This window comes from Trachemys scripta, chromosome 7, assembly GCF_013100865.1.
Source record: "Trachemys scripta elegans isolate TJP31775 chromosome 7, CAS_Tse_1.0, whole genome shotgun sequence".
NCBI classification, from domain to species: Eukaryota; Metazoa; Chordata; order Testudines; family Emydidae; genus Trachemys; species Trachemys scripta.
In genome coordinates, this window is record NC_048304.1 from 45,134,482 (window position 1) to 45,158,003 (window position 23,522).

The 23,522-nt window shown below is 42.0% G+C and overlaps 1 protein-coding gene across 3 annotated transcripts; it reads left to right on the top strand.

Annotated features, from left to right (window-relative positions):
- The first annotated feature begins 506 nt into the window (after positions 1-506).
- On the top strand, positions 507-11,679 carry ALAS1 (5'-aminolevulinate synthase 1). 3 transcript variants are annotated; one of them, XM_034776560.1, is made up of 11 exons: positions 507-569; positions 1,413-1,628; positions 3,328-3,546; positions 4,757-4,906; positions 5,056-5,278; positions 5,894-6,078; positions 7,194-7,373; positions 7,524-7,688; positions 9,068-9,336; positions 9,963-10,125; positions 11,388-11,679. In XM_034776560.1, exons 2-11 carry the CDS (start codon positions 1,430-1,432, stop codon positions 11,546-11,548), a joined length of 1,914 nt encoding a protein of 637 aa, XP_034632451.1. In that variant the 5' UTR covers positions 507-569; positions 1,413-1,429; the 3' UTR covers positions 11,549-11,679. The 3 variants fall into 3 exon arrangements, with proteins under 3 accessions (XP_034632451.1, XP_034632449.1, XP_034632450.1); XM_034776558.1 differs by having other exon boundaries at positions 540-576; XM_034776559.1 differs by having other exon boundaries at positions 548-586.
- Positions 11,680-23,522: the final 11,843 nt, after the last annotated feature.

A 23,522-nucleotide genomic window follows, 5' to 3' on the forward strand; every position in this document is an offset into this window, starting at 1 on the left:
AGGGACAGTCCCGATTTTTGGGTCTTTTTCTTATATAGGCTCCTATTACCCTCCCACCCTCGTCCTGATTTTTCACACTTGCTGTCTAGTCACCCTAGCTGCCAGGGAGCAGCCAGGTGGGTCCCCTTTTCCACACCCAGCAGGTAATTGTTCTCTCCCCCCTTCTGCCTTTGAGCTTCCCTCTTCTGCCCCCCATTCCCCAAGGCAGCACCTAAGTGCATCGCAGCTTCTGCCCCAGCTCTCCCCTTCCGCCTCCCCTCCACCTGCCTCTGTCCCTCCCCCAACCTCCGGCCCCTCCCCCTGCCACTCAGCAGCCAGAGCTGCGCCACTTGCTCCCCCCTCCACGCAACGCGTAAGCACAGACGTGGGAAGACAGGATATCGCGCATGCGCTATAGCACGGGAAGGGACTTGTGGGAGGGGCTGCGCATGCGCCTCTGCCGTGTGTCTGGTGGCGGGGGTACTGCTGGGCGTCGTCCTACTGTGCGCCTGCGCGGTGCTCGGGGTGATTATATAGGTAGCAGCGGCCCGAAAACATCGGAGGAGCGTCGGAGCCGGAGGAGCGGCACGGCAGCGGGTGAGGCGAGGTCACGCTCAGTGCGAGTCAGGCAGGGTACTCGGGGGGCCCGCCGGCCGCAGCTGGTCCCGAGACTGGGGACGCCGCGCCGCCCCGGGGAGCGGGCGGGGATGTGGGGGCGCCGGGGACCCCTCCAGGCGCATGGCTCTCTCCGTGCGCGGCTTGCCAAGGCAGGCTGAGGTTCCCGCGGGGGGCACTCAGCTCCGTGCCGCTTTCCGCTGGCCCAGCACTCGGGGGAGCTGCCTAGGGCCTCTCCTCCGTGCGCCCCTTTCCCCAGCGCCCTATGGCCCTAGCCTTCTTCCAGCCGCAGCCTGGTGTGACGGGGGTACGGTCAAGCTGAAATCGTATCCGTTACAAATAGTCCCCCCGGGCGATTGTAAAATCGCATTTTCGTATTGGTTTTGTGTTGTGCTCCCTCCCCTTGCGTGTGCAAGCCCAGGGACGCTAACCCAAAGTAAACCGGGGGAGGGGGGTAATTTTAAGTGTTGGCTTATTACAGTAATCTTACGGTCAGTTAAGAAACCCAGCAGTTCTGTGAATAGGCTGCTGATGTCCATTTAAATGTGCCAGGGCTCTCCCTCCACTTCCTTTTGGAAGACTGTTGCACAACCCCCCCATGTCTCCCCGTTAAGAAGATATTTCTGATACCCTACCTGGTTCTTTGCTTAAGTCATCCCATTATTATTAGTAAATACCACACTGTACGGCTTTCCATCTGCTATAACCTAATTGTATTGTGTATTATCCAACTCTGAAGTAGTCTGGAAAACTGTTTTATATGTAAGAAATGATCTAACACTTACATTTAACGTTATCATTTCTATATTTTGTTACAGGATCAAAAAATCCAAAAATGGAAACTGTTGTTCGTCGCTGCCCCTTCCTGTCACGGGTATCCCAGGCTTTTCTGCAGAAGGCTGGCAAGTCACTGCTCTTTTATGCTCAGAACTGCCCTAACATGATGGAAGTTGGGACCAAGCCTGCTTCCCGTGCCCTGGGTACTTCGGTTGTTCACTGCCAACAAGCTGAAGAAACCACCTCATCTAATGACAGTCAGTGTCAATTTTATGTTTCTTTTTATAGCTAGTTAATGATGTACAAGCTACCATATCCAGAAGCTTATTTTTTTACTCTAATTTTAAGCTTTCTCATCATAAGGCTTTTTAGATTCTACTTACAACTATATTTATGTTTAATATTAGATCCCATCCTTTGCCTTTAATTTGTCAGGTTATGAGAGGCTGTACAGTAGAACCTCTCAATTGCTCCTAATTTTGCTTTCTTAGTGACTGGCATGAACACCTCCAAAAAGACTGAAATGTTTACCAGTAAACATCTCAAAATGTTGTCCTTACTCAGTGTTGCTTATGTTCTTGTTCAAACACTTCAGTTTTTTTGTTCTGTTTAAAATCAGAGACCAGTCTTTTTTTTTTTTTTTTTTTTTTTTTAAGTTTGTCTGGTTTATTAAACTTTGCTTTGAAGGTAAACTGCTTAATACTGTAAAATTCAGTGCCTTGCTTGTTGCACTTAAAATAGTGTTATGAGTTTGGAATTCTAAACTTTGGATTTGGTAACACATCTGAATCTTGGCTTTCTTATAATACAGTAGAAGTGTAAATGAAATCCGTTTCAGCATGTGCTACACACTGAACAATTGAATGGCAAATTGTGGGAGAGGGAACCTGGTTGTTTGAGGAACGCACCACCTTCCAAAAACCTAGGAAATGCAGAGAATGCTATAACGCTCCCCTTTTGCTGTGGGAGCAAAGGTGAAAAGGTATGGGGTATAGAAGAAGCAATGTTGCCTCCACAAGAGGAAAGTGAATTGTCCCTGGGGCTGTTGCAAAGCAGACAGTAAATGATTACAGGACAACTTTAGTTGGATATAATTTGCTCTTGTCAGATAACTTGCATCCTAGGTGCATTATTCTACAACATTCCATCCTTTAAACTTGCATGTACCTGCACTACGTTAATCTTCACTGGTAATGACCATAGGGTGGAAATCTGTAAGATTTCCAGGGTGTCATTTTTATTCAATTGTTTTTCACAATAACAACCCTTGACTTGTTTAATAAATGCTTCCTGCTTAAGTAGACAAGGAAGAACTTTTTAAAAACACTTCGGGAACTGCCCAGCCAGAAGGAAACTTCTGGAAACTGTAACTGCCTGAGCTGGTGTACTCTCTAAGTATTTTGCTTAATCTTCTCAAACACTTACTACTTAAAACTTAACATACTTCTTTGAAAATAATTGGACTATTTTAAAACTGAAGTTCATACTCTGCAAACTCTAATGTAATGTCTGAGAGCAAAATTCTGCTGATCATAACTATGTAATTGGTGCAAATCCAGGTCAGTAGAGTTCTCAGATCTCTTATGACTTGTGGCTGTTTATTGACTCTGGTTGAGAAAATTCCCTAGAGGATTTATAATCCGAAATAGTAGGGGAGACTGGGAAACTGTCAGCTGAAAAAAATTAAGTTGAAATTAACTCATCCACAAAGCACACTGTCTCCTCATTTGGGGAAGAGGCAATCATATTGCACTCCAAGAAAATTTGGGTTTAAATGTTCATCAGATACTGAAAAGTCATACTTTGTGTGGTAATACAAGTACAGATGGCTCAGTTGAGCAATTCTGAAAGGCTTGTGGTTTAGTGTAATAGTTGTCAGAGAAGTTTTATGTTCTTGTGCAATCAGATCACCCCAGTTTCTGTTTTTTAACCCTTGTTTTGTTTCTCCTATCCAAGAGGCCAAAAATTCCAAAGATGTGTCCCAGGAGAACACCAGTGGATCCCAACTGCCTATTAGCCATCCACCTGCTGTTACTAGCCAGAGCACTAGTCAGAGCTCTGCCACTAAATGTCCTTTCCTGGCAGCTCAGATGAACCCTAGGAATAGTAATGTTTTCTGCAAAGCCAGCCTAGAACTCCAAGAGGATGTGCAGGAAATGCAGGCTGTAAGGAAAGGTATGTTTTTATGTATGCTGCAATAGACAGTGAAATATACTCTCTTGTAACACTCTGCTTGCTAGCACTAGTCTTAGAGATAAAAGCCAAGTCTGACATAATTGCTACCTTATAGGCCAGAGGGGGGGTCATGGGACTCTGCAACAAAAGGATTTTATTGCAGAATATAGGAATTTTAATTGTGCTCATGCAGTGCTGTTTATATTACTCAGTTTGTGTAATCTATTTTATACCAACTCTTTGGGTTTGTTTTGGTTTTGTTTGTTTTTTACAGCTGGGTTTAGTGAGAATTATGTTCTAATTGCAAAACAAATATGTCAAACTACAGCACTCTTTATCAGTTAGCTCTAAGAAATACCTCTTGATATTGCTTATAAAAATTCAATGTCTTCACCAAAAAATTACCAGTGTGTAGAACGCATTAGCATTGCTGCCTACATAAACATATTCAAAGAATTAAGCCGCTAGAGGCTGGAAAGTGCAAAGCAGGACACTAGAGAAAAGAAGTAATTTAATAGAAACCACCTCCCTTTCACCCTGGACCGTCTTCTCCGTAGTATTTTGATTGTAGTAGTGCCTTATGGCTCTGATCAGAAATTGGTGTCCCATTGCACGTGTCACTAGACAAATAAGATTGTCCCTGCCATAAAGAGAACAAAGTTACTTTCAGATTAAAGTAGTTTTGTCAAAACTTTGTGTTAAACGAAGGCTTTTTTTTCACCAATACTAAGTCTTGCTGCTTCCTCTGGAAGAAGTCAGTTTTTTCCTTACCCGTTCACTCCAGCTTTTCCAGTCTGCTGCAAGCCCTGGTGACAACTATCCATATCAACAGAACAGAAGCTTGGAATAATAGAGAAACACTTTTACCAACAACTAAAGCATGTGTTTGGCTCTCGTAGCCTCCATACCAACTTCTTATGTCAACTGAATTGGTCCCAGACAATTATTGAATCTTCTCAATTGGACCTCAGTTTTTGTTAGACAAGATCTGATTTCACAAGGTCTGAGGAAAGTATGGCTTTCTCTTTAGCTTCTGGTCTCATTGCTCTGTTTTAGTGTCTCAACTAATTTTTTTTATTTTAAACAATTTAAGATACTGGATTCATAACTTTTCATGGCATACGATCTTTTGTATATCTTTCTGATATAAGATGGTGTCAAACTGACTTTAATAATCACTGGATTTCATTGCAACATCTCAAATGTACAGAGTTTACTAAAACACCAGTGAATCCCACTGTGATAAACATCAAGACTTCTGGAGAAGAGCAGAATGGCTTGCTGAAGAAGTTCCAGGATATTATGTTAAAGCAAAAACCAGAAAGAGTGTCTCATCTGCTTCAGGATAACTTGCCAAAATGTAAGGATCAATCTTGTTTGATTAGCAAACTAAATTTGAATCTATTAGTCTGCTAAATCCGTTTTTGCAGTATCCAGCTGCAGACAGATCTTTTGACATTCAAAAGTGTTAATTCTTTCTTGTATTTAATAGCCTCTCTCCTCTTCTAGCTGTTTCTACTTTCCAGTATGACCAGTTCTTTGAGAAAAAAATTGATGAGAAAAAAAAGGATCACACGTACCGTGTATTCAAAACTGTGAATCGAAGGGCACAGGTCTTTCCCATGGCAGATGACTACTCTGATTCCCTTATCAGCAAAAAAGAGGTGTCTGTATGGTGCAGCAATGATTACCTAGGGATGAGTCGCCACCCTCGAGTGTGTGGAGCTGTTATGTAAGTAGTTCTATAACTTCAAGTAAAAGTAAAATGTTTGGTAACCACAAGGTATGCAGTGATCTACAGGAAACTAACTCAGAGTATTACTTTTTAACACATGGATAATCCTCCCTTCTCACATGTTTGACTACTAACTGTCATAAAACAACTTACAATATAGTTGGCTCTAGTGCTGCAACACTTTAAGTGGTGAACCCCTGATATTCCTCCTTTGTGTATTTGGTTATATATGGTGGCTTATGGAAAACTGCTGAACAGCATACTGTAATTATCTTAACATGTCTCAGTACCGATTAAATATAGATAGCTCAGCATAAGGCAGTGGAGTCCTACAATTTTTGTAAGGGGCACAGCTAGTAAATTGCATTAGCTTTGAGCTCATGAAGTTCCTTGCAAAACATAGTTGTAGCCTCCAAGATCCTTATTCAAACTGTAAACAAATACTGTTGCACCTCTTGTACCCATTTCTCTTTAACCACTACTGCTTTTATGTAAGTTAAGGAATGGTGGTTTGTTATGGAAGATAATGTCCCTTTTCCTGAATTGTTCACATGCAGCTGAGAGTCAAATAGTATTGATTAATACTGCTTCCCTTTTGAACATTTCTTAAAGGGATACATTGAAACAACATGGTGCTGGAGCAGGAGGCACCAGAAATATTTCTGGAACAAGTAAATTTCATGTTGATTTGGAGCAAGAGTTGGCTGATCTCCATGGAAAAGATGCAGCATTGCTGTTCTCATCGTGCTTTGTAGCTAATGATTCCACTCTCTTCACATTAGCTAAAATGTTACCAGGTGAGATCTGATGTACTGGATACTATGCAATGTAATACTACGTTCTGCAAATAAAATACCCTGAAACTTCATTGAAAATAAACTTCTTTCAGATGATACTTGAGATTCTAACCATTTTTTGGTCACTAAATATCACTTAAAAAAAAAAAAAGGCAGTCTTCACTAATTTCTATTGTGGTGGCGCCTAAACACCTTGATCAGGATTTGGGGCATTGTTCTATATACCATATTAGAAGTTCATCAGGCTGCACCTGTATCAGACACACAGTGGGGGTACAGCCTATGAGCAGTGTGTCCAAGGTGGTGGTTGGAACATCTCAGTTCCGTTTATTCTCTTTAATCTAAAAGTGAGGAACTTTTAAAGGGTAGGGAAGGATGGAGAAGAGCAGGGAGAAAGACTGGCAGTGGAGGGACTGAGGGAGAAGGACAGGAGTTGAAGACAGAATCAACCAGAAAATGTCTGAAGTTCAAACTGTAAAAGCAACCTGCTGATATCACGGGCCGAGGGGAGGTATTGGAGGGATGGGTGGCAGCAAATGATGCCCAAGTTGGAGGTCTTCCTGCCCAGTTGCTGTAACTCCCTGCTATTTCCAGAGGCTGGCTTCACTTCTGGAAAGACCTACTGTTTTCTCCACCCCATGTAGCTGCAGGTGGAAGGATGGTTTTTCCCCTGCTATAGTCCAGGATATGGTTAACGCTGGTAAACTGACTCTCTTTCCAATCTTGTATCTGCTGTTGCTGGAGAAATGTCTACAGTTAAGACTTCTGTAACTTCCAAATATAAAATTAACCTTAAAGTATATTTCTTTGGGATTGGGTGTTTACTTGTCTTAAGGCAGTTATGCAAATTTAAAGTTGTGAATTCCTGGAAATAAGTGTCTTAATTTCACTCTAAAGCAAAAATAAAAAATATAGCTATTTCAGTGGGTATTCTGTCTTAAATATTTTATCGCAAAGTTTCTGATCTAACAAATTTCTATAGCGGCGACTCTCTTCTGGAGCTAAAACACAAATTTACTAGCACAATCCCATTTCATATAATTTTTAGGTATCTGTACAATCTGTCCTCTTTCAGTACAGCCATAACTACTAGTAACCTTTGGTTGTCCCCTCAGGCTGTGAGATTTACTCAGATGCCGGAAACCACGCCTCTATGATTCAAGGAATTCGGAACAGCAGAGTGCCTAAGCACATATTTCGCCATAATGATGTCAATCATCTCCGAGAACTACTGAGAAAATCAGATCCATCTACTCCCAAAATTGTTGCATTTGAAACTGTTCACTCAATGGATGGTGAGTCTGTTTTAAAAAGCTTGTATCCTTTTGTTAAATAGGTGACTTAAAGAAAAAAGACAATTTTTATGTTTCAGTAAGCTACGAAATATGCATATACCATCAAAAGCAAGAACTTGTGATTAATTGTGATTACTGTTTTGATCTCAGGTGCAGTGTGTCCATTGGAAGAATTGTGTGATGTAGCTCATGAGCATGGGGCGATCACTTTTGTAGATGAAGTACATGCTGTTGGGCTGTATGGAGCTCGGGGTGGTGGCATAGGCGATCGGGATGGAGTCATGCATAAAATGGACATAATCTCTGGAACACTTGGTATGTGTATCTTCTGGCCTTTTAGTTACAAAAGTGTGTAAACGGTTTTTGTACAAATGCCAGCAAAGTTCATGCTGCAGACAAGGTGAAGGAATAAAATGAACTCAAATCATGTCAGTAAACTGACTTGTTCCTAGGATTTGAAGCATGGGATTTTTAAAACCACCTGAATGACTGACTTAGGCTCACCAGTTCTATTAACTTTCAAAGGCACTTGTGCTAAGTCACTTAGGCTGATTCAAAAATGCCACCTGAAATGGTAAGTTAGCAAAATGACCCTAGTGGCATAGTCACTACACCTCTATCAGTGAATTCATGTGAGAGAGAATTAATTGTGGTGCAGTGCTTTATATTTAGATCTGAACTCTCTCCTTTGTGTAAGGTGGAATGTTCCTAATCCAGAAACCTGAGATGGGAGTTATGTAAGGAGATTTGGCGAGAACTGAAAGAACCAATAAAATTCTTTTGGATGCAACTCAGACTGTTTTTGAACTATTAGAGTTCAAATACTGGAAACTGTGAAAATCCGTTTAAACTATGTACTTAAAATATAAAGCAAGAGTTGAAACGCCACCCTAAACCAAATCACCACCACATGTTTTTGTAAGAATTTTATTTGCAATCTCAAACGTCAGCATAATATAAACAGAAAAATAGTGCAATAGGTTTCAGTTTAATTTGGCTTTGTTTTGGCCTTTAACTATTGGGTAATATCCTTTTGAAATGGTGGTTACTGTACATGCCCAGTAGATTGCATGAAGCACATAAATAAGATGCAAAGAGAGGACAGGAGTGAGGGCTATTTTTAGTTATCTCAGGAATAGATTACCCATCTAAACCTGTTGGAGAGAAAAAAGCAGAGGTAGTGGAGTACAAATAATGAGTGTTTAAACTCATTGGAATATATTTTATTACTCCAATACTTACTGAATTTGTTTGTTTATTTTTGGGTAGGATTTACATTTTTCTTCACTGGCATTAAAATACAGTGCAAGAATCTTTTGTCCTAGGAAACACTAGTAGGTGCTGTTTGTGAATTTTTTTTGTCTTAAACAATACTCTTGTAGCAGTCACATGGTTTCTTCATAACAGTGTGGGATTTTTGTGGGGTGGGGTGGAGTGGATTAACCTTGTCTTGTACGAATTTACCACTAATTTGTAAGCACTAGAATAAAATTGAGGACCCTTATTGTGTGCTAAATTATTGGAAAGACCTAATTGTGTTGCTGATAGGAAGGTCAGGATTTGGAGTTCTACTTAAATGTTTGTATCAGAATGATCTCAGAGTCCAAGAAAAAATAAGTACAACTGTCAGATCCTGGCTTGCAGTTACCTTTTCTAAAAGAGTAAATAATCTTGACACTGTTTCTTCTTTTCAGGCAAAGCATTTGGTTGTGTTGGTGGGTACATTTCCAGTACAAGTTCTTTGATAGACACTGTACGTTCCTATGCTGCTGGCTTCATTTTCACAACATCCCTGCCACCCATGCTGTTAGCTGGTGCGCTTGAATCAGTTAGAACTCTAAAAAGTGCGGAAGGGCAAGTTCTTCGACGCCAGCACCAACGCAATGTTAAACTCATGAGACAAATGCTGATGGATGCTGGACTCCCTGTAGTACACTGTCCCAGTCACATCATTCCAATCAGGGTAACTAAAGATTTATGGTGTCTTTTCTTTTTAAGTTTATGGAAAGATGTTCCACAAGAATAAACTTGTTTGTATTACAGAAATTACCTGAAGCTGACTTGTATTCTTACACAGCATGTAAAGTGCATAGCTTATTTTAGGTTTATGTAGTATGATGTAGGCTGAAGCTGAGGGTTTTCCTTAAATGACTAAAACCTGCTGTTTTTTAAAAAAATTTGCAGCCGGGTGTTAGCCAACAAATTGAATTGGCAAATGCTATAAGTTCCATTCACACTTAACTAACTTTGTGTTTGTACTTTCCTATTTGTACAATATACTAAATTTAAATATCTTCAAGTGTACAAAAATGCATACTGAAGGAATTATTCATTGGAAGTATTCTGGCAAGAATACTAGAGGGAAGTTTTAAATTTCCCTTCTATATCATGTTCTGTTCCAATAAGCACAGGGAGGACAAAATGATTAAATTCTGATTTTTGTGGGTAGTCCATACTTAAACTGGAATTTTCCACAGATTGTGGCTTTTAACTAACTTTTCAAACCTATAAGGTTGTTTGGGATTATGTATTCTGGTAATTACACATGCGTAGTTCGTTACCTTGAACTTGACCATTTTGTAAATCTAGGTTGCAGATGCTGCTAAAAATACTGAAATCTGTGACAGACTGATGAGTCAGCACAGCATCTATGTCCAGGCAATAAACTACCCCACAGTTCCACGTGGAGAAGAGCTGCTGCGTATTGCCCCAACTCCTCATCACACACCGCAGATGATGAATTATTTCCTTGGTGAGCGAATGGACTCCGACAGCATTAAGAACACTACAGTATTTTATAGAATCTTCATTCTGAAGATTTAAGATATGATCCCTGATCTATTGCTAACTTAAAGAAAATATCTACACCTTGCTTGGCCTAGCTGGGAAAGCTCACCTTAGAAGAAGGTGAACTATTGCTACAAATGAAGTGTTAAAAAGTGCTGTCAATGTTTCCCATTGATTTTTGCCTTTGAGCAAGAGAGGTGGTAGCCCTCTGTCTGAAAGCTACAAAATGCTGCAATACAAAAGCCCAGAGCAGTACTAAACCAGTCTTCAGCCATCTTATGGTTCTTTTACACATTCTAGTTTAAGGATATATATTTTTATAAACAGAGGTATTGTCTTATAGTGGGTGCTTGTTTAATAGCGCTACTCTGATTTTTGCAGTTTCCATAAGAAATCACCTAGTCATCTGTACATTTAATCAATATTGGCTACAGCAAAGTAGCCTGATATCTCACCATTTAGTCCTGATTAATTTATAGCAGTTAATAGCTGGAAAATGAGATTTGGGACTCATGGATTTTATGACCTAGTGAGTCCAGGCAGAGCTGGGAAGTCTGTTAACTGGGCTGAGAGGCTCACTTGTGCAGAGTTGGCACAGCTCATGCTAGTACTCTAAAACGAGCTACAGAGACAGCATTTTGAAGTTGCAGCTTGGGCTGGAGCCTGGGTTCCAAAGATTATCAGCGGGTGGGCTTCAGAGCCTGAGCCACAACTTCAAAGTGCTGTCTATACAACTATTTTTTAGAGCACAAATCCAAGTCTGTTGACCTGCCTGGGAGGCTTGCTTCCAGGGTCTGTGTAGACAGACTATGGTGGCCCTGGGAAAGTCTTCCATGATTTCAGTTTCCTAACCGTAAAATGAGGTAAAGGGTGTGAGCATATTGAAAGGCTTTAAGTGCTTTTTGATTCTCTGAAGAAAGGCAGTTCCATTTTATTATGGAATAAGAATAATGGGCGATAGATTAGTTATCCTTCAAAGTTATGAATCTGTCAGTATTTGAGAGCTCCCTCAACACCTTTCTTTGCTAAGCAAAAGTTGTCAGGCATTTCAAGTAGGTAGCTTGTTTGTTTGGATTGTTTTTTAGATTTTAGATTGTTTTTACTTTCACCTCACCTCTAAACATTGCAATTCATCATTTGCAGTACTCAGTGTTTTGGAAAGCATTCTAGGTACTGAAAGCTTATTAAAATCAGACTGTTCTTAAATGTCTTCCTTTTGTCTAACAGAGACCCTGATGGCTACATGGAAGAACGTTGGTCTGGAGCTGAAACCGCACTCTTCAGCGGAATGCAATTTCTGTAGAAGGCCTCTGCATTTTGAGGTGATGAGTGAAAGGGAAAGATCCTACTTCAGTGGCATGAGCAAACTAGTATCTGCCAGTGCTTGAGTAACCTGTTAACCTTGTCAATGTCTAGTCCTCTTTAACATCCTTGGTAGCCTTTTTAAATTGCATATTAAATTATAATATTTTAATCAATAGTCTAAACACAGCTCTGAAAATAAAGTTTAAAAACAAGGTGTCCTGCCTCGTCCTTTTAAGCTCATTGCTGTTGTGTTGTGTTAGCCTTTACCAATAAAACTGTAGGATTAGGGGTCAGAAAAATGTTTTTGTTCCACTTTAATCTCAATTCTAACGCAATTCATTAGTATGTAGTTTCTGATTTACTATATTATCCCAGTGTGTTCCTATTTCAGTGAAAAATAGTATCATTAAATGGAACATTATATAAACCCCTCTCTCTCTTCCTCCCCCCCCACCCCAGTTGAAAGGGAAAATTGTAATGAGCATTAGTGTGGATGCAGACCTGACACTGCATACATCTTCCTGAGTTCAGGGCACTGGAACAGATTCAAGAGTGTAGTACTCTATTTCTTGATAAGAACTTTTTTCCACCTTGGGTGGTCTATGTAGGTTTTAAAAAAAAATTCTTAATCTTCTGCAATATGATTAAACATTTAAAGTATAACACCTCTATAATACCTTTTGTAACATTTATACACACTTCCCAGCAGTACCATCCCTCTGGCCTCAAAACAATAGGGGAAGAAATAAGCTTGCATATTGTCCACTTTGATCCATTTCCCTGAGGAAAGTACACAGTGCTTTTTCCTTATCACACCTACAGCATTACTTCCTTTTGGAAATATGTACAAAAAAAATTAGTCAAATGTTCCAGTAAATAAGTGTCAAACATTCTATTAACAAAGGTTTAGGATTGCTTGATATCACTACATCTAACACAGGGTTTGGAGTGATATAGTCAGCAAGCACAGCCTGGTGGGGGAGGGAACAAAGCATGTACTATATAGCCCCTCTATGGGGCATGCGCACACTTGACTCAGCAGTTTTGACTGATATGGGAAAAGTAGACCTAGTTCATCCAGTTTACTTAGTAGCAGTGATGCATGCAAGTACAAAGGTCTCCAACCAAATGAGGAAAAACTTACATTTAAACCACACAATTTGCAGCAGATCAATAGCGTAATAAAAAGCTTACTTATCTACCACATATTATTTAAATCTGTTTGTTATTTCCTTTAATAAATACTGCTTTCATTACAAACTTGCTGTATCCACCTCTAAAAACAAAGGGTTTGGCTGTTATCTAATATGACTCACTGGAAAGCATTTATGAACTATGTCATAAACAGACTTACAATAAACATTAGTTTAATATAATGCGCCATGGATGGAATGTAAAATTGTCTTGTACTCCTAAACAAAGGAAAAATCACAACATTTCACCATGCATACAAATACCCATAAAAGCTAGATTTAATTCTTTAGGTGAACTGTCTAGAAAACCCAGCTGTCTTCCTTTTCCTGTGATAAGGAATAATGTCCCTCACTCTAAAACTTAAGGTGAAATACACACACAGCTGTGATACACAGAAATTATTTCAGAGTACAGGCAATAGCCTACTATCAGGGAAACAAATGGTGGCAAAACAAATTACATCAATGGAACTGGGATTCACTAGTCAGTGTAGCTTGTATAGTATCTGCTTTTTTAATAAAATAATATTCCACCAATCATTAATATTTTTAAATTATACAACATCCAAAATACAGTGTGGCCAACAACACAGTGCCCCTTTAACATCAGTGTGAGTTGTTGAGTCAAGTCTCCATAGGAAAGAAGATCAGTTTCTATAGAACCAACACTGCTTCTGGCAGAAAAGTGAACTTCCATTGCCCTTTTCCCCTTCATATACTGAGTTGGCCCAAAACTTCTTAGTGTGAACAAGTGTAACCCTTCTACCAGGTGTTGTTCGCAGCAAAAAGGGCCAGGTTTGTTAATCTAGGGATTTCTTCAGAAACCCTAAATAATAGCAGTGCTTTGGAACAACTCCATACAAAGCCAGACAGGACTCTGGGGGCGCCTCCTCTCTCTGAGCATACTGTCTCCAGGGCAAGAAGCTTACATAGCTTAGACCTTCCTGGGTTTGACCTCAGAGCATTCAGAATCCCCTTCTACGTGGTGTGCCTCCCACAGCAAGTCCGCCTGTGTGGGGCTCCTGGGGATGCCAGAGGGCCTGGCACCTGAACTCCACAGTCAGATGTGAGTGTGACTCAGCCAGCTGGTAAACCAGAAGGTTTATTAGGTGACAGGAACACTGTGTAGGACAGAAGTTGTTAGCACTGACTCACTTACAGCACCCTGGCTCCTGCCCTGCCCATTGCTCCTCCTCCGGCCTTTGTCTTGCTTCCTGGGCCAAGAGTCACCTGGTCACATCCCCCTCCTGGGTCTCAGGTTACGAAGGAACGGCCATAGTATACATGCTGGCAGCTGGAGCAGCCCCCACACAAAAGTCACACACCCTTATGCCCACCACCTAGACATTGGTACAATACACAGGGAAACTGAGGCACGCAGAGTATTCATGCAAAACAGTAAGGCTCACATACAACATAACAAGGGTAAATCCCCACTACGTCACAGCCCCCCAACCCAGAATCTTCCTCTGGGCACCCTTGCTAGACAATATTCCCCACTCACCCACTAGCTCCAGAGGTTTAAGACAAGAAAACATTATTTAAAAGAGGCAGTCAGGCAGCGAGACAGGGTATGGGACAATAAACTTGAGGAAGCATGCAATTAACAAATGAACAGCAAATATTAAATAAGATTCCCCATTCTCTGAGGTTTCTTGGCAATAAGCTTAACCTTGAGTCCTCTCACAGTTGTGAATGGCTAATGCATGCTAGCCACTTTCCTCCCCACCCTCTGGCTCCCCACTCATAATTTGTTGTCCAGAGTTGGCAGAGTCCAGGGGGGAAAAAATCCAGCAAGTCCATCTCCAGCCCATAAGGGCTGCCTCGGCAGCTCCAGAAGCTCTTCCACCTGACCCAGCGGAAGTAAGTCCATCTTTGATTGTTGAGTAGGGGGGCCCACCCTGTAGTCCCTCAGCTCAGCAGCTACTCTCTGCCACTTAAGGCCAAAACACCTGCCTTGGTACTGCTTCTGGGCCATCTGCCATCTCAAAGTTGCTTCAGCTCTATACTAAATCTTCAGAGCAAAAAATCAGCAGTACATAAAATCCTGAGGGTCCTTCCATTTTACCACACATCAAAACAAAAGCCCCTTTCTTCTCATTAGTCTTGGCTAGCCTCCCTTACCCAATTATGCCTGACTGCAACCTTGGTCAGGGTTATTCCTCAGTCCAGGCAAAATTGGTTCAGTTCTGTCGTTCTTTCATTTCCCAGCAAGGATAAAAGCATTGTATTGCCCCATAACTGAAAACTTAACTGTACTTTAATCAAAATGCCCCAAACTGTCACATAATTGAAATGCACATGAGACCTAGCCCATTTAGCCATTTTCCCTGCTCACCAAAAGAGGATGGCAGACAGACCCCTCTCCTGTGGAGTCCCTGTCCATTGGGAGTTCTCAGGAAGCTCTGGGCTGCTCTTCTCCTTGGTCACTCACAGTTGTCAATAATGAGTTCCCTACTCTCTAGGACTTCAGGCCCCAGGGCTTACATAAGATAATAAGAGAGTCCAGAGTTTTGCTGTTACTTGTAATTACACTGCATTACAGTGTACAAGCAAATAACAGAAAACCCAATATGAAAAAATGTACCATGTAACCTTAATAGCTGACACCCTATAGATGACTATTCTCAGTCCATTGATAACAACATGGGTTTAAAATGGACAATATTTAAATAGAAATAAGTATGTACAAACTTGACAGACAGACAATGATTTTCATTTATGAACACATATGTCAAAGACGGTACCAGCCATTTTTATGCTGATAGACTTGGTGCTTGTAAATGCAGGAGAGAAATCGGAGACAGACAAGCCACAATAGAGATGAAATCTGCAGAAAAATGTCATGGCTTGTGAATGTGAAGAACTGCAAATAGCATGCTGAAGAATAGGAAGGATCAATTTTTCTTTGAGACAAAGAGGAGAATAAAGAAATATAAATGTCATTGTTCCTGTGCAAACAAAGCTTGGAAAACAAGGTTGCATAAACCAGGTTATATCAGTCATTAGTTTGGTTTACAGATACATGGGGAAACTAACTGGCAAGATATTAAATTACCAGACTAAAAAGCCCTGGGAAGGGACAGATCTCAGGGAGAGTGTTTATGAAAATCTAAACGAAATGTTGGTAATGTCTATGCAACAAACAACCCCCTCTGTCTCTCTTAAGTAGTTAAACTTTAAGAAACAAAAATGAGTACAGGTGCAGGAACAAAAGCTGAATGCATGTGAAAAAACGCACACTCTACATCCCACTCGAAAAAGGAATATGCCTTATGTAAACAAAAAATAATTAGCAATGCAAAGTGAGTGTGTGCGGATTATTGACCCTAGGTAGCACGGATAGGTTGCTTAAGTGGATACCACAAAGTTTAAGTAACAGTAGTGAGAAGGTGGAAGATTAGCCATAGAAGGCACAAAGGAGGAAAGTGGCTGAGCAGAGATGCGGATGTGTAGGTGGACCGTGATGCAGCCATACCTTGATTCGTGGTCTTGCAGAAAGTCACAGGAGAAAAGAACCCATCCCAACTGTTGATTCTGGAGAGGGTATTTCTCTCACTAGGCGTTAGAATCATAGAATATCAGGTTTAGAAGGGACCTCAGGAGGTCATCTAGTCCAACCCCCTGCTCAAAGCAGGACCAATCCCTAGAAAGATTTTTACCCCAGATCCCTAACTGGCCCCCTCAAGGATTGAACTCACAACCCTGGGTTTAGCAGGCCAATGCTCAAACCACTGAGCTATCCCTCCCCTGGGGGAGCCATGTTCTTCATGAAGGATGATTTGGGCTGTTTCAATAGCTTTCTCTTGAAGATGGTTATCACTGCTGAGACTGATTTTCTAAGGTGGACTGGAAGAGGGATGTCTACTAGCCACCGTTTGGCTGATGCTGTAACAGTTTGTTTAGGATTTGAAAAGCAAGGTGACAAGTTGTACCAGAACGAGTAATTTTGTTCCAGGACAAGAGTATAGGTGATGTAGAAGCCATGGAGTGCTGACATCGCCACCAAATAGCTGAGCAGATTCTTGCTGGATCCCAACAATATCAATTTAAGCTTTTGTTTTGGGATAGGCCAAGAGCAGGTGATGGAGAGATTAGGTTGGCATTTTGCTATAACTGAGGCCTTGTCTACATGGAAAGGTTGTACTGGTATAACTTAAGGTGTGAATTTAAACCTCATTAAACAGTGCAATTCCACATGTGGACACAATTATGTCAGTAGGAGTGGTTTTTTTGTGGTTTAGCTTAAGTCGATTGGAAACAGATTTAAAATACGCTTAAAAAAGAATGGCCACATAGGAGGTTGCATTGGTCTAGCTATACTGGTTCATAAACAGATTTAAGTTAAACAGGTGCAACTTTCTCATGCAGAGAAAGCTTTAGTCCCAATTTTCAACCAACAGGATAAGATCAAGTTCTTCCTCCCATTTTTTCCTTAATAAAAGCATATTTGATTACAGGCATTTGTAATAATTGCCAGGAAACTGAGGCAACCCATGTCTTCTAAAGGCAACAAGCTGACGTTTGTGTTTCTGGTGACAACATTCTGTACAGAGATGTAGCTAAAAGGGGAGACATGAGCCCAGGAGTTGGTATTTTTTTTTAAACTTAGGGGAAGGTTATTTTTGGAGGCAGGTCTCCTATGCAATGAATACGATGAGTTTTCCGGTCCCATTGTCCTGTTTATAAAGTGGCCTTAGAAGAAGTGTGTTGGATTCCTCTTGGGTTAGGGCAGAAAATGAGAAGGTTCTTCCTTCATTGTACCTCTGAGAGAAGCTGTGCATAGCAACTGACTCTATGTTGGAGTCCCTCAGAAGTTGGCTGAGGATCTGCCATGTCTAAATGTCACTGTGTCTTAGAGTAGGTCTACACTTACCTCCGGGTCCGGCGGTAAGCAATCGATCTTCTGGGATCGATCCCGGAAGGGCTCGCCGTCGACGCCAGTACTCCAGCTCGGCGAGAGGAGTACGCGGCATCGACGGGGGAGCCTGCCTGACGCGTCTGGACCCGCAGTAAGTTCGAACTAAGGTACTTAGAATTCAGCTACGTTATTAAAGTAGCTGAATTTGCGTACCTTAGTTCGAAGTGGGGGGTTAGTGTGGACCAGGCCTTAGACTTTGCATGAGTCACAGTATTTCTGGTCTCAATCCAAGACATCATTCATGTAGGCATTTGCTACATGCAGTCACTCATCAAGAAGAGAGACAGTGTGTTTATGTTCCCTATTCTTGTAGTCAGCTTTTGGAGGAAAATTTCTCCCTGCATGAGGGACCATCGGGGATTCAAATGGGGAAGCAGTAGATGTGACATATCTCGATTTTAGTAAGGCTTTTGACATAGTCCCACCTGACATTCTCATAAGCAAACTAGGGAAATGTGGTCTAGATGAAATTACTGTAAAGGAGGTGCAAAACTTGTTGAAAGACTTGCTTAAAGAGTAACTATCAATGGTTTGCTGTCAAACTGTGGGGGACAGATCAAATGGGGCCCCGCAGGGGTTCAGTCCTGGGTCCAATACTATTCAATATTTGCATTAATGACTTGGATACTGGAGTGGAGAGTGTGCTTATAAAATCTGTGGATGACACCAAACAGAGCAGTTACAAGCACTTTGGAGGACAGGATTAGAATTCAAAACAACCTTGACAAACTGGAGAATTGGTCTGAAATCAACAAGATGAAATTCAATAAAGACAAAAGTGCAAAGTACTTCATTTAGGAAGAAAAAGAAATCAAATGCACAACTACAAAATGGGAATAACTGCCAAGGCAGCAGTACTGCAGAAAGGGATCTGGGTAAGGGCGAATATCATTCTGGGGTGTATTAACAGGAGTGTTGTATGTAAGACATGGAAGGCAGTTGTCCCACTCTACCCTGCACTGGTGAGGTCCCAGCTGGAGTACTGTGCCCAACTCTGGATGCCACACTTTAAGAAAGATGTGGAACATCTAGAGGAGAGCAACAAAAATTATAACAGCTTTAGAAAATCTGACCTATGAGGAAAAGTGTAAAAAAAATGGCATGTTTAGTTTTGAGAAAAGACAACTGAAGGGGGACCTGATAGTCTTCAAATATGTTAAGGGAAGATGGTGATCAATTGTTCTCCATATCCACTGGAAGTAGGACAAGCAATATTGGGCTTACCCTGCAGCAAAGAAGAATTAGTTCAGATATGAGGGAAATGTTTTTAAATATAAGGATAGTTAAGCATTGCAATAGGCTTCCAAGGAGGGTTGTGGAATTCCTGTCATTGAAGGTTTTTAAGAACAGGTTGGACAAACACCTGTCACGGGTGGCCTAGGTATACTTGGCTCTTCCTCAGCACCATGGGCTGGACTAGACGACTTCTTGTGGTCCCTTCCAGCCCTGCATCATTGGCTTAATAAATGGTACTACAGCACCAGGAATATGGAGGACAGTGTCCACTTCCAATTGCCTCTGGTTCAGATACAGTGGGGAAAAGTGAAGCTTCAGGGAGGTCTCATCTGTCTCTTCCACATCTGGTTGTAATGAGGCAGCACAACCTAATCTTGTATCAAAGGCCGTACAGTGATAGTTCTGTGTGTGGGGCCACCTCTTCCACCACATCCTGCTCGTCTGTCCTCTCCCTGTCCTGTGCTACTTACCAGTTCTGCCTTCTGGCTCGAAAATGCAAGGGCCAGGATGTCCTAATTTCAGATTGACCAAGAAGGCTGGAAGAAGTGCTGTCTATGAGACAATGTATTTCTAGACAAAGGGATGCAGTGACTTCTAGGGAAAGGCAAAGACTTGTGATCAATCAGTCAGGAGTTTTTTGCTTCACTTTCTTTTCTCATTCTCTTTGTCTTTTCTGGTCTTCAAATAAAAAGGTGGGAAACCAAACATGGTCTGACAGTTAGAACAGGGAGTGGGGGCCAGGATGGCCAGGTTCTACCCCAGCCTCTGGCACTGATTTGCTGTGCAATCTTCAGCAAGTTACTTCACCTTTCTGTGCTTCAGTTCCCCCAGCTCTAAAATGAGGATAGTAATTTTTACCTACCTCTTGCAAATATGGGGAGTGAGTCTTAATTAATGTCTGAAAGCACTTCAAGCTTCTTAAGGTGAAGGGTGATATAAGAGTACAAATCACAACTTTTAGTATGAATAACAAAAAGTTACTGTTAAAATTCCAAGTAAGTCTGGAAACTTCAAGCTGTTTACCTCGGTACGTCATTCCAAGAATGCATCCAGTGACTGACAAGCACTTTGAGCCATGTGGAATTTGTCCACTGCATTTAAGTTGTTGATTAAACGTAGCCTTTTAGCTTGTCCTCTTGTAGATGGCAGTTATATTGCTGAAAAAGTGAAAACATTAATGAGACCACTAGTGAGGGAATCCTATGTAGAATACAGCAAATAGATAGTTTAATAGTGCACCACAATGCTACACAACTGCCTCTGGCAACACCCAAAAGAGAATACCCTACCTGATCAAAGCTGCAGGAGGAATTTGGCTGAGACACAGGGGTTAACGGATGCATTTCCCTTCTCCCCCTGCCCCCTTCCTCACTCAAGTGGCCAAGTCTGAAAGAAAATGAGGTCACATATTCACTGCCCAGCCCATGGTTCACAGCAATTCGGTGGTAGAATGAACTTAGAATAGCCAGTGTTGAGACCCACAGTATGCTCTGTTGCTATTTTAGAGGTTGCCTTTACATACAATGTAGCATAGGGAAAGTGGAGAGCACTTACAGCTATTTTCAATGTCTGTCTGTCTTTGTGCGTCATTACCTTCTATTGTGTACACAGCTTGGTAACCGTCTGGAACCACACAATCTAAACAAAGCAGGCTTCGTGCTCAGGCCTCCCACACAAAATGCGTGGCGCCGCTGATCTTATTCAGGCTTGTCTTCACAGCAATTTTAACCTGGTGGGAGAGCATGTTATAACCCAACAGTCCCAGAGCATGTTCTACCACAGTCGAGTCTTGTATGTGTAGATGACACCAACATATGATTTAATCAGGTTACAGGAACATGTTACTGTAATGCCCAAAGCTGCTGTAGGTTTGGTGACATGGGTTGTCACAACAGGGGATGTGTCCTATCGACACAGGCAAGACCAACCTGTGTTAGATAACTTGAGTGGCCTGACAGAGGGCTATCTTTCTAAAGTGGATTGGCTCCAACCCCAAGTGTATACAAGACCAGATTAAAACACAGACAACAAGCGGTTAGGCAGCTGGTGTGCTTGTATAGCACCTATCCCACTGGGTCCTGGTCTTGACAGGGTCTCCTCAGGGCTACAAATAATAACAACAAACAACACAGGAGGTTCCAGAGAAAAGAACGAGAGATGAAGCACCATGCACCATTTCTGATTTTATCCTCTGGTGCGGCACTCTTAGGGCTCAGTATTAAAACCTCCATGCTGTTAATAACAGGATTGGGTCCCTTCAGCTATCCAAGAGCTGCAATGTGGCCCTGACTGTGACCACTCCAGTTTTAAACCGGCGAGGCTCTACTGCTTTCAGTGGCTTTATTCCAGATTCACTAGTGCGAGTGACTGGAGAATCACGACCTTTATATATTGCTTCTATATTTTTAAAGCAATAGGAATTTGAAGCAAGCACACAAGAAGTAATTAGGTCACGTTTAGGTAATAATTGCTGGGTTAGTCATTCCCTTCAGTAAAAGAAAAGCAATGCAGCTGTATTCAGAATAGCAAGAAGGTGCCGATCAGAATTACGCAACAGCCTGAGATTGAAAATCAGCGCCGGATGCATGTGTTTCCTTTTATGTATTATTATGCAAGGGCCTGGTGAGGTGACTGTTAATGATTTGCATCTTTGCTATTGATTAACTTATCACCATCCAGTGTTCCACTTCCTCACTGCAACAGGAAGCCAAAATATCACTTTAAGCTTGGCTAATTGCTGGTCTTTTCTGGGAAGAAGGAAGTGCCATTGAGGGACTGTTGAAAGGCTGTCATGTGACCAGAGAGCAGAGCAGAAACTGCATGAAGCAGAGGCTTCCTAAACAGAGTCAGCTGGGGTTTGTTTATAGTCCATTAAATGTCAGCTCAGCTGGTCTTTAAAGCTGACATGCAATGGGATCAAAATGCCATTGAGAGAGAGTAAGTCTTGTGGCTAAAGCACAGGGCATCTGGGTCTATTTCCAACTCTGCCGCAGACTTTATTGCATTACCTTGTCTGAGTCATTTAATCTCTCTGCAGCTCTGTTTCCCATCTCTAAAATGAGATTAATAACATTTCCTTTTTCTGGCTTCTCCTGTCCTGACTGGGGGAGAGGGGCACCTGTGTGATTAGTTAACCCTTCCTATTCCTCTGGGCTGAGACTAAAATTATTCCTTCCCTTCCACTTAAAGGAAGTATTTATGAAAAGAAAAATATGCCCAGGCTGTGTAGGCTGCATAGAGGAGACTAACACCATCTGTAGCAAAGGAAATGTGCCAGACATGGTGCCCAACAGGACAGAGGAGCGATGCCATGGGATGTGGTGCCCAAAGGGCCAGAGCAAAATACAGGACTGAGTCAGACAAAAATAAAACAGAAAAATATTTTGAGAAGTCACTTGGGTCTCCCCTTCCTCTCTGGGTACTTCCCCTTGTTTGCTGTTGCCCTGGTCTAATGGCTCTCCATTGTTCCACAGGTGAACGTGTCACCAACCAGCTCAGGTGTTAATGGGACTATTCAGCAATATAACCTTGCCAAAGCGCTTTCCCGGCTGGCGTAACGTCACTACAGGACAATGTGTTTTCCACAACATGAGACAGTGGGCCAGATTCAGTCTTCTCCATCCGGAGCCGGCCTTCACAACTCGGAATGAGCCTGTAGAACAATGTCCCACCCCCATGATCACACCCCTCTATATACGATGAACCTTCAGAGACTGAAGAGTCTTTGGGGTAATTTTGTGTGCATGTCCCCTTCCACCCACCCCCAGTCACACATGTTCAGCCCACCACCAGCACCTTCATTACTGAAGTGGAGTCCAGCTGTTTGTGCTGTGCAAAGCCATCAATATTTCAAAACAACAATCCAAGGGCCGGTTTTCCATGTAAGGGTTGGGGGCTGCAAGGTTTTTATGTGCAATCTGATAAATGTTCTCTGCCTTTTCACCAGTTATTTAACTACAGAGCCCAGAGAGGCCAGCAATATTAACAGGAGTTAAAATAACACAATAAGATGAGCAATCTAGAGGGAAGGAAGCGATCCCCTGGTTATATATTGATCACGTGAGCCCAGGTCTTACAATAACCAGCAAGAGATGAACTTCAACAATTCCATTGTGCCTGGCATTGTCTTCAAGTGGTGTTGCAGGCTCTCAGCTCCTCCTCTATATCTGGTTAATGCTTTGCGGGAGAGAGGAGACTGCAATGGCAGCGGACTAAGAGATTTCTGGGAATCTCCAGTTGTTCTGGGCCTCCTTCCAGACTCCTCCACTTACCCACGCATAGCAGGAGTGCCCAACCTTCTCAGGAGGCAGAAAAAAACTGGGCCTCATGCCTCACCCTTCACTTGAGGCATGTGTAATATAGAGCGGCAAACCCCTTGTCCTGAGCCTGCATTCCTTGAGCTCCCTACACTCCTACTGATGACTAGGGGAGTTTTATGTAAGTCAGGCAAGCAAGATTTGGCCCCATACATATTTACTGCAGCCATAGAGGGCAGAGCTGTATTCTGTCCTGGGCAGGGCCCCCAGAACTCCCCCTGAACTCAATAGGTTGTATTCTGCCCCTAGTTACAGCACTGGAACCCTAGTGAAATCAATGTGGCTGAATGTGTGTAAAAGGATTTGGCCTACATGGTGTTGTACAGACATTTTTGAGAGGCCCACCCAAGGCAGGCAGTGTAGTCCAATGGAGAGAGCATGAGTGAGAGGC

What these genes read in the sequence shown, in the direction of transcription:
- ALAS1 (XM_034776560.1), top strand. Translation starts at nt 1,430, where the DNA reads ATGGAAACTGTTGTTCGTCGCTGCCCCTTCCTGTCACGGGTATCCCAG. An exon ending in CGAGTGTGTGGAGCTGTTAT is followed by an intron (nt 5,279 to 5,893) that starts GTAAGTAGTTCT and finishes CATTTCTTAAAG; the next exon opens with GGATACATTGAAACAACATG. An exon ending in CATAATCTCTGGAACACTTG is followed by an intron (nt 7,689 to 9,067) that starts GTATGTGTATCT and finishes TCTTCTTTTCAG; the next exon opens with GCAAAGCATTTGGTTGTGTT.